This window comes from Pseudoliparis swirei, chromosome 1, assembly GCF_029220125.1.
Source record: "Pseudoliparis swirei isolate HS2019 ecotype Mariana Trench chromosome 1, NWPU_hadal_v1, whole genome shotgun sequence".
Classification (NCBI taxonomy): Eukaryota; Metazoa; Chordata; class Actinopteri; order Perciformes; family Liparidae; genus Pseudoliparis; species Pseudoliparis swirei.
Genome location: NC_079388.1, coordinates 615403 through 626749, shown reverse-complemented (window position 1 = coordinate 626749; position 11347 = coordinate 615403). Strand labels below are relative to the sequence as shown.

At 43.3% G+C, this 11347-nt stretch overlaps 2 protein-coding genes across 2 annotated transcripts; one reads left to right on the top strand and one right to left on the bottom strand.

Annotated features, from left to right (window-relative positions):
• Nucleotides 1-2071: 2071 nt before the first annotated feature.
• Nucleotides 2072-6143, bottom strand: ssr2 (signal sequence receptor, beta). Its single transcript, XM_056419629.1, has 6 exons — nt 6072-6143; nt 5350-5510; nt 4040-4138; nt 2964-3072; nt 2800-2877; nt 2072-2438 (listed from the first exon to the last, which is right to left on the bottom strand). Exons 1-6 carry the CDS (start codon nt 6126-6128, stop codon nt 2328-2330), a joined length of 615 nt encoding a protein of 204 aa, XP_056275604.1. The 5' UTR covers nt 6129-6143; the 3' UTR covers nt 2072-2327.
• A 1025-nt stretch (nt 6144-7168) lies between these two features.
• On the top strand, nt 7169-8985 carry sostdc1b (sclerostin domain containing 1b). Its single transcript, XM_056420336.1, has 2 exons — nt 7169-7367; nt 8558-8985. Exons 1-2 carry the CDS (start codon nt 7169-7171, stop codon nt 8983-8985), a joined length of 627 nt encoding a protein of 208 aa, XP_056276311.1.
• The last annotated feature ends 2362 nt before the right edge of the window (nt 8986-11347 follow it).

Below are 11347 nucleotides of genomic sequence, written 5' to 3'. Positions count from 1 at the left end.
AGTAAACCATTAACAATTGTAAATGTTTTCCTTTTATTTTGTTAAAATAATTAATTTTAGGGGGGGGGGGGGGCGTCATAAAAAGACACAATTCAGAAAATAAAAGGTTGTATTTTTATGGATTAAAACAAATATCATTATTATCCAATATATATGATGTTGTTGTGAAAAATACATTTTACGAGATTATATTTAAACACATAATTTACCTTCTTACCTTACCTCCTATTTTTTACTGAGCAGATCCTGAACGCATCATGATGTCATTGAACGGAAGAAACATACTGCTAAAGTTACTAGCTCATAATAATAATGATACATATGGTTTGTGTACAGGGTTGCACCTCACAGCAAGAGCGGCCAGGGTTCGATCGAGTCCTTCTGTGTGGAGGTTGCATTTTCTCCTCGTGGCAGCGTGGGTTCCATCTGGGTTCTCCGGCTTCCACCCACAGTCCAAAGACAGGCAGCTCAGGTTAATTGGACTTTAAACTGTCCGTAGGTGTGAGTGTGAATGGTTGTCTGTCTCTAGATGAGCCCTGAGATGGACTGGCAGCCTGTCGAGGAGAACTCTGTCGTGAACCCAGTAGTCCAGGTGAACCCAGCCTTCACCTAATGTCAGCTGGTATCGGCTCCAGCAACCCTAAATATGACAAGCGGTTCGAGAAGGAGGCCAGGCCCGGGCCAGGGGCAGGATGCAGGGCCAAGGAGTCCGGGGGCAGGACCGGCTCCAGACACAGCAAGGTCCAATGGACCATGTGAGGCGAGAAGGCAAAGACTCCGGGAAAGAAGCAGAGTTAATAATGTGCAATAAAGAGACGCAAATTTGTCCATAAAGAGAGAGAAAAGAGGAGAGAGGTGCTCAGTGTATCCTCAGCGTCCCCCAGCAGCCTCTCAGCCTAGCAGCATCTCTAGGTCTAGACCAGGTGAACCTGGTTTAGCCCCAACTATTAGACTATCAAGAGGAAAGTCTTCAGCCACCATGAGGGGACTGTGTCTGTCCCCAGGACTGAAGGTGGAGCTGGTTCATAAAAGAGCGTGATACCTGAAGGCTCTCTAGTGGGGCAATATGGTACTACAAGCTCCTTAAGATATGATGGAGCATCGCCAGTGAAGGAACTTTTTTAGACTTGCTTCCCGATGTCCTCACCTTATCAATTCAATGGAATTGTCCCCTCCTTCAAAACTGCTGTCACCCCAAACCAAAAATAACCTGGTCTTGATCCAGTCTGCCTCAACCACCACTGGCCAAGCTCCCTCTCCACAACCACTCCTGTCTCATCCACAGTCACACTAGGTGTTCCCCAAGGTTCCGTAGTCGGCCCATCATCTACATCATCCTATTTAATCAGATTATTGTCTGGATTTCCACTGCAGGATGGAAACACACAGACAGCTGCTGAGTTACTAATAAATGCGTAGAAAACATGTCATGTGACAGCTGATGACAGTGCGTGGATACGTTGACCCATCTTTGGTTGACACCGTGGCAACAATTCAGTTTATTTTTGTATTGCCCGATATCACAAATTTGCCTCAGAGGGCTTTAAAATCTGTACACACGGGACATTCCCATCCCAGGATCTCACATCGTAACAAGTAGTCTTAGGAGCAGATTTGGAAGCTGAGTGTTGAAGTTTCATTTAAAGTACGTAGTTTAATGATGAGGTTAGTCACCAGAATAATCTAGTGTGATGTAAAATAACTCACAAGCTAAATCAGATTAGCTAATGTTGGCGTCATGCTAGCTTCATGGAGCGTGGAACTTCTGGAATTCTTCCCACTCCAATCTGGTTTTCCTTCAAGACATTTTCAAAATGGTCCGATTTAAGGAACCTAATGGAATTTTGATAATTAGCATTGTCAGGCAAAATATTACGGTTTTAAGGATTATTAACGAGAATATTTCTGATGGGTGTAAAGATGATTAACAAAAGTAAAAATAAATAATTGATTCTTTTGTTTACAGCAGCTTTCTCTCCACTTCGCTGGACAGTGAATTGTTTCAAATGACTATAAAAGTCACTGCGTAGGGTTCAATGGAAATGAGACAAAAGTGAAACCAAATCAAACAGAGATTAAAAAAAAAACACTTTATTTTATCTTCAAGTCCAACAACTGTCAAATGTGTAGAAATGGTCAGCAGCTGTGCACGTTCATGCACACTGAAACGGTTCCCCTTACTTTAGCTGTTGTTCTATCTCCTGATCCAAAATTCTCTCAATCACAATCGCGTTCCTTGGTCACCGCACTTTCTTTTGACTTTCAACCCCAATATGGGTTATTAAACTATTCAGAGACCCCCACCCAACACCTTAATCTGTGCCTGTTCAGTTCTTCTTGGCCTTTGGTGAGTCGTACTTCCTCTTGCTGGAGTACCAGAGGAGCAGCGGGATGCCAATGGAGGGCAACGTCATTACGCCGAACGCAGCCCAATCCAGCTAGAAAAGGGAGACGCAGGACAGTGGAAAAATCATTTCCGTCGTTACACTGCAGGGTTCCTTCTGAAACAGCAGGGGAGGAAAACCCCACTCTAATGTTCAGATTTGGAGAAGTGTTGATTCAACTGTCAAGTAAATTTTGAGGCCATCATTAGTGGCGCTTGTTAAATAATGTTGCATCATACTGAATTTTTTATTATGTCCAACCTATTCATATCCACTAGTGGTTCAACTCTCAGGAAAACACAATACAATTAGACTCAATGCAGACTGCATTAGTGTTACCTAGCTGTGCCTAATAAACTGGCAACTGAATGTGTATCTAAACACACGTAAGATAATAAAGTGCTGCAACACTTACATAGTGTGGGGAGAAGCGGCGGTCAAACTCTCGCTGAGCCAGGATGCCTCCCTGGCCGGGGGCGCTGGTGTAGCCCACCTGTAGGACGCACACAGAGGTGAGCTGCTTTCACGACACCACACACTTCACTGCTCTGAGCCACAAAGAGGAGCAACTGCTTTTACCACAACTTGTCCTCCTTCCTGGGCCAGGTAGCTCACGGAGGCAGAGGTGAAGTTGAAGTAGCCGGCCTTCAGGGGGCGCAGCACCACGGTGTGGGAGACGTTGCTCGCTCTGAGAGGTTACCAGTTAAAACGGATAACTTAAAAAAGGTGGTCGATTGTAAAATGAAATCGTATCGCAATGTTCTATTTTTACGACCACTCAACGTTCTTTAACACTCAGGGTCAACTACCCAATCAGAAACTGACGCCATACAACAGCTCATGTTGAAGATGTGACCATATGAGAATTGTACAAGATAAGTCATTAGAGCATTTCCCAGAACAATAGAGATGTGGCCAGTCAACTTGACCTGGACATAAAGCAAGAATGTGCTAATGAGAAGTAAACAACCGTCCAGATGTGTCCGGGTCCTCGTGCCAAAATCTGATTGGTGGAACGTAATAGAGTATGATCAGGACGATTAGAAGCACATCCTCCACATCTGAACCCTACAGACATGATGGTCTATAATATATCAATAGCATAAATCCTAATTTTAATAATAATTTGAGCGTGTCAGGGCAGAATACCAGTGACCTGCTGAACCAACGTGGCCGAATAACGAGCTTTAAATTATATATGTAATGAAGAGAAAGTGATTGGGGCTAGTTGCTCGTGAGCAAGTGTTTTAAGGCAGCAGTGTCCAGACTGCTGGGAAATGTGCCTCTGCTTGAGATACTGGAATAAATTGGAGCTTTTGGATAATAGACTAAAGAAACTCGACAGCAGACTGTGTTTTTGTGTGAAAACTGTGAACAAACTCCTCATTACCAAGAGCACATGATGCCATGTTGATACTCAACCTTTATCGGAAGAGAACATACATGTTTAGCATGAACTGTGGCAGCTCAGGTAAGAGGTTCATGTGAAAATCCATTTTCAAACAGTCCTAAAGCAGGATTCTTTAGGAGTTCATGGCCCAGCTCGACTGGAATCTCCTCCCCTTCACTAGACTGCATCGGTGTGAGTTACAAGTTTGTTAAACGGACATTACCGTACAGCACCAACACCACAGGACATTTAGGTTCAAGGATACGGTGCAATCCTGTCCCATTTGACGTTCAACATCCCTGAAACGATTCCAAAGTCTTCAGGGGGAAAAGAGTCATCCGACAGCTCCACCTCCAGAGCAGCACTGGAGAGACACAAAGTGGATGCTCAGTTCAGTGGTTGGATAGAACCATACAATCAGAAAATGTATCCGAGGATCCAAAGTTTACCCTCAATCAAAGGCCTCCCAACTCATCATTATTGCAATGTATTGACAAGCATAATCTTTCCATTTATGGCCAATATTGGTTTGTTGTAAAAGATCAGTCACAATCTTGCAGCCCAGCCTCTCAGAGAGTTTCTAAGTGTGTAGAGCTGCTGAACAAGAGCTTCATGTTTTGGGCTAAACTGCCTCTGGATCAGGAGCTCATCACCACGGAGGCGTCAGGTGAGTCCCTGAGTGTGTACGGTGCTGATGGATGGCCGATAGTGCCATCATTGTTTTTGCTCTGGAAGTGGAAGGTTTTGATACAACTAATCTTTAACGTCGGTAACCTACAGGTGAAGAATATCTTTTAACGACGTAGCTAATAATCGTGGATAACGTCCAACCATGATATTTCATGACAGTGGCATTTAAAGGCCGCACAGAAAGATTTGATTGATTATTATTGAAAAATGACCGGATACATAAGCCTCTTGACACATGTCCAGAGATCCCGCGATACAATACCACAAAATTGAAACTCACAATCTAGTGACTGGCGGTGTTTTCAGACAACGACTCTGTTATGGATTTACGTCAAGGCAGAATATCTTGAGATCGCCAAAAAAGCCCTGACGGCCTGCTTCCATTTCTAACATCCTGTCTTTGTGAGGGAGGTTTTCTGCAGCGACCAGAACCCAGTCACAGAGTAGACTGGACATGAAGAACACACTTCGGGTGTCATCGTCTCCCATCACCGGAGATGGGACCGGCTTGTTTTGGGACGGCCATCAATATGGTGGGAATAAGCTCATTCAAGTCCTGGGGTCAGAACATGGTTAGCCTAGTTTAGCATTAAGACTGGCGCCCCACAGTTTGTTACAAATAATCCTGAGTGGTAAAGGAGAGCAACTCTACTGCTCGAGTAGATGTCTTGGGTTGTCAGTGGATATGTATGCATCTATTTTGGCCTATTTGATAAACCATTAAAAGTCAGCTACAAGTGTATCTGAAGCTGGCTAATACATTAGGAAATGGACCATCTAGTAAAAGGTAAATTGGTACTAAAACCATTCCATAAATAACACCATAATGATTTTTTGTTTCCAGGTAACAATGTTGAATTATCTATCTCAGAGTTCAGTGCTGACCTGGAGCCCACATTGTAGACGTTGTACTGCAGGGTGAGATCACGGCCCTCCACAGCATAGCGGTTCAGCAGGGACTTGGAGGCCAGCAGACGAGCCCCTTCTTCTCCTGAGCCCAGGCCGATCAGAGCAAGGACCAAACACACGGGCAGCATCTTCATCGTCTGAGAAGAAACAATTAAAATCGGACGATATATCGAGAGCTCCAAAGTGAGAGGACACCTCGGCCACTGCAGCCACAGTTCTCACGTCTGTGATGCTCGGTTGTCCACAAACGTGTTGGTCTGTAGAGTCAAGGGCTAACTTTGAAACGAGTAACCTAGCCAGCAGTTTATGAAATAAAACACGATAAATATCTTTGCTTTAAACGCGTGGAGGCTAACAGTTAGCTAAAAACCGACTATTTCATCAAAGCTGTTTTTACAAAAATAAAAGCGCCACGTCTGTTCGAAAATCTGAGAGCATTCGTGAATAGCTTGTGAAAAGAGAAAGATTGAAGCTCATTAAAGTCAAAGAACTGAACATAACGAGCCCTTTTCTGTACGCTTACGTGGACAGGAGACCTCACGGTATTTGACGTTAACGTCAGCTTTTGTGAGTTAGCGTTACACTACACAACAGCGCACTTTCTCTACGTTTACATTACACAACTTGAGCTACGAATGTTAATGGATGTGATTCTTAAATTGCAGTTAGTACAATAAAAAGAAAGAAGAGGAACTGACCATTATCGTGCTTCTCTTCCACTCACGGTTATTGAAGGAGGAGCTGTCTGTGCGCATGCTCAGAAGCTTGAAGCTGCTGTTTGCATGACGTGTACCGAGAGGAAGCTAAAGAGGGCGGTGTACAGCTCAGCGCCCCTGGTGCCTGGGAGCAGTATTGCTTCTTCTTATTATTATTCTTCTTCCCACTAATCTGGATTGTGGACTTAATGAAAGTAAATCTCTTATACCAAAACCAAACGAAAATCAAACAAACAAACAAACATACAAATAAAATTAATTCTCATTAGTTGTGTTGCCTCTTGCAGTGGGAATCATTCAATGTAGACTGGACATGTACTTTATTGTAATCATAGATTGTCACATTAAATTCTTTATTCTTGCACTCGATATACAATCCGACGTTTGTCACAGAGAGCAAGAGGTGTTACTCATGTGAGTACCTGTTGAATACAGCTGTGCAAAATCACTTTTTGTTTTGGTCAGACAATTAGACCACTCAGCAAGGCTGTCTCGGGCGAACATTTGTTTAAGGATGTAGGCCTAAATATATAGTTGATATGTTGGTATGATAATAAGCCTTACACCCACGACAATAAATGTGACTTTCAAAGCTGCTGCATGTATCCTCATTTAACTAGAAAAAGAAGAAGAAACTGTGTGACCTGACCTGTGCCATGTGGTATGTGGACAGTGTGTGTGTGTGTGTGTGTGTGTGTGTTTCACATGGAGCAATGCATTGCAAACACAATATATAAATCATTAATGCATGCAAAATATTAGTCACTTAAAGAACCATTTCCTTAAAGAAACTTATATGGGGCCTCAAACGAAAGAATGGTTCTCCAGTAGGTGATGGTTCTTCGTAGAACCACAACGCCTTTTAAAGAACCATTCAAGATCCTTCATGGCTCTGTGAGAACATTTGAATCCAGAGCATTTACACGAGTCTTTTGGAGACGTCCTATGGAAAGCTCCTGGTCATGAGGTAGCTGATCCCAGAGCAGCAGCTGCGTGTGTGGGTGTGCCTTGTTCACACACCGCGGGACATATAAAGCTGCGGCGCAGGTGAGCGGCTCTCAGACCAGTCAGGTGCAGTCATGTCGCGTCCTGCCAGCGGACTTCAGCTTCTCGCGCTCTTGCTGCTGCTGTGCAGGAGCCGCTCCGCGGTGCAGAACGACGGCACCGAGTCCGGCCACGTGCAGACGCTCCACGACGCTCGAGACGAGCCGGTGTCTGAGGACACCAACCAGTCGAGGAACGGAGGGAGGCGGCGGCCGGCGGACCCTGCGCGTAACGGTGAGTCCACGCCGCGGGGTCGCTCCTGCTCATCACCGCTCGATAGGTGTGACACGAGACATCTATTGAGTTGTTCTCAACTTTTATTCAGTGATGTGGCCCCTGGGAAATATGTTTACATGTGTTAACCAGCGCAACACATTTTTGGGCCATCAGTGTTTGATTTAGAATAGAATATATACAATTAAGTTTATGGACTTACATTTATATTTCATAGAATATTTATTAAATAACTACTTTTTAAAGGATTTTTTGAATGAATACTCATCATTAATCATTATTTTAAATATATTTAGAAAAATCTCACGTGGAGTGCCTTCACATACCCTCTGGAGTGCCTTCACTGCCCCATTTGAGAAACCACTGCAATGGATGATCATTCTCTTGTAATGTGTACGAGATGATCAGCACAATTTCAAAGGGACGTTTGATTCTTTTATATTGGTTTGCTTACGTAGACATGTTGCAGAAATATGATTAATAAGCATTCAGCATTGTGTAAGTAAGTGCAATGTGGCCAACAGAATATGGGGATTGGGATAATTGGACCTGACTACCCAGGCTGCATAGTGGGAGTCTGTGATGAAGACATAGAGAAAAGAGGAAAATACGAGAGCATATAGCAACAACAAAAGAAAGAAAATACATTTTAAATAATGGTTTGCATAAATGTATGTTGCATTGTAATCTAGATAAATTATTTTTGTAAACTACACTGACTTCAGGGCTGGATGTATTGCCAATACACATTGTGATAGAATAGTTAAACAGCCCTGTAGTAGCTGCATTGTTCATAATCAAAGTGCATGCTCACAAAATGTACACTCTAATAATAACAAAATATATTGATTAATTTAACCTTTTAAAAAGGAAAGTCAAAAGTGATGCAGCCCAGGCTGAAATAGCCTGAACCTCAGTGCTTCCTACGAGGCACCTCCCCACTAACGCCTGATCCTATATCCCATAATGAATATCATACATCATTGGACACAAAGCTGAGACACCAGCTGAGTAGTTCTCCTTGTAAATTGAACTCAGTGGAGTGCCCCTGTTCTCTATGACGATGACAATTTAGACCAGAGTCCGACTGACAGTCTAGCCACCTCTGTTTTCAGGACGTAGATCTGAACAGTAACAGTGTGAACGCAAAGAGGAGCCGGAGTATATCTCACTAAGATCTCATTTCTCAGGCCCAGACCAGAGCCAGGTGGGCTGCAGGGAGCTGAGGTCCACCAAGTACATCTCTGATGGCCAGTGCACCAGTGTCAACCCCATCAAGGAGCTGGTGTGTGCTGGGGAGTGTCTGCCTGCCCACCTGCTGCCCAACTGGATCGGGGGTGGGAGTTACACCGGGAGGTACTGGAGCCGCCGCGACGCCCAGGAGTGGCGTTGCGTCATTGACCGGACCAGGACTCAGCGGATCCGGCTCCAGTGCCAGGACGGCAGCGCTAGGACCTACAAGATCACTGTGGTGACCTCCTGCAAGTGTAAGCGCTACTCCAGACAGCACAACGACTCCGGACACAAAGTCACGCCCGTCCACAGCGGCACACAGAAGAAAAGTCAGAAAAAGGCTGGACTGCCTGAGAAGAGAGCCGAGAGACAGTCTGAAAACTAACGTTGTGAAGCTTGAGGATGAAATAGAATCTCTTCTTCTGTGAATATGTTTGAGTGTAGCGCTACCCAGAGCTTTACGACCTCATAGCTGTTTCTCCTCCATTCCTTCTACGAGCACCGCTGCTAAAAGTCTACATCATTTTAGTATAGTAGCACACACACACACACACACATATACACCCACACACACACACACACACACACACACACACACACACACACACACACACTGACATACACTGTGTTTCCTTGGGGTAACTGCTTTCCACAGACAATCTGTTGATACAAACTTAAATGCCTGAAAGCGATACAGTTATCTGGCTGTGGTCGCTTAGCAACAGCAGCTGCACACTTGGCACAAGAGTAGATGTAACTTCAACAGTCTATAAAAACCCTATTTCATAGGCACCTCAGGCCTGATGCAGCTACACAAACCATCACAGCAAGCACTCTGCTCATTTCTTCAGGGTTTTTCATACTGACGTAATAATAATAAAAAACCTAAACTTAAATAAATGGACCTCTTCAAAACACATTTTCTTTGAAATGATCTTACATCTACATTTTTAAGTTTTTAATCCCAACTGGAGTATTCCACTACATTTGCTCTGAACACTGGACACACTCTTAGTGTGGTGCACCAACAGGGCCACCAGGGGGCGAGCCGCCACCACACAAAGTCCCGCCCACAATGTAACGCGGATGGAGCCTATGGTGGCAGTAAAGATGTGAATGTAGTAATATATAAGAGTTTGTCAGGAGCTTTGGTTTGTGGTGGGGTTTAATGTACAACTTGTGGTCTTTAAAACTTGCATCTTCAAAAAATGATAGAAAAAAGAATATATTATGTAATCAACGGCTCGACAGACTTTGAATACAAGACCTGTAAAACATAACAGTTTGTGATATACCATCATGAAATGTTCAAATGTGAAGTTAGATGTATACAATATAATAATGCTTAGATAGTCTAACGAAATGTATAATATGTGGCTAAAGTTTGTATGTTTTTAAAAAAAAGAGTGAATAGTATGTAATTTATTTTTGTAAAAGAATAGTTGAAGTTCTTTAAAAAAAATGTTTAATAAATGAATAATGAATGACAATAGTTACCAAGGTTGTGTTTGTGACATAACGCTGCAGGCGGCCAGACAGCAAACAGGAACTCCCTGACAACAGAGGCATTGGCTCTCTTTCAACAACGCCGTGTTTTATTGTGAAGGGGAGACCTTCCCCCCAGGCATGGGGCCGGTTCCAGCTGCAGCATGTTAAGACGCTTTATTGTATCATGTATCCGCTCAGTTTCCCCCTCTGAAAGCTGTGAATAGAATTATCTTCACTGAATGACAACAGGATGTTTAACTTGTCTAATACCTGCAGAGGAACAATAACTGATATCTTTTCACAATAATATCCTGAAGGAAAGAACGAGGTAAAGTAGAACTGTCGATTAACAGGTGGGACCTCCATAACTCATTCCAGGAAACCAGAGTAATAATTAAATAACGTAACTTGTGTTTCACACACACACACACACACACACACAAACACCGCCTTCTCCCTCCCATACAAAGACATGCCAGCTACACTACAAGATGAAATAATAATACTAAAGACAATAAAGTAGTTAAAAAAAGAAAAGCGATGGATCCCAGGTCCTATGGAGAGACGAAGAGCAAAGGAGCACATGAATGACCTTTATTAATCCTCTGTGTAATGCCCTCATTATTCCATGAAGGCATTTTATGGCAGCCATCACAGTTTTGGGAGGGAATATCTGAAATCTAAATCCTCACAGAGTAACTAAGATTGGGATTAGGTGTGGATTCAATTACAATACATTTATTTAGTCTAGCCCAAAATCACGAATTACAAACTCCCCTCTGAGGGCTTTACAGTCTGGACACATACAACATCCCTGACCTTTGACCTCACATCGGATCAGGAACAACTCCCCCCAATGAGATGAAGACATATGTTTTGATGTGAAGTATTAAGGAATGTAGGTAATGAGAGACTGTCCTTGGATCTTGGTCTATAAAGAGCCTACGACATGATAGTGAAGTTATATTATAGTTTAAAGATCTCGTTTAAATACAGTTTACAGACTCACACATACAAACTCACTTATGACACTGTTATTGCTAATGTAGCAAACAGTTAACTATGTTTCACATTTACCAGCAGACAAAGAGCAGCATGAGCATTTTCTTTTAAAGCGGTGTGTTTTGGGGGGCGGGGCCTAGTGTGCAGTGGGATAATGAAGCTTTCTGCTTGAGAACAGCTGCCTGCAGCTGGAAGCTAACAGATGCTTAAAGCTTTCTTTGTTCAGAAACACAGAAGAACATTTACAACGGAGTAGA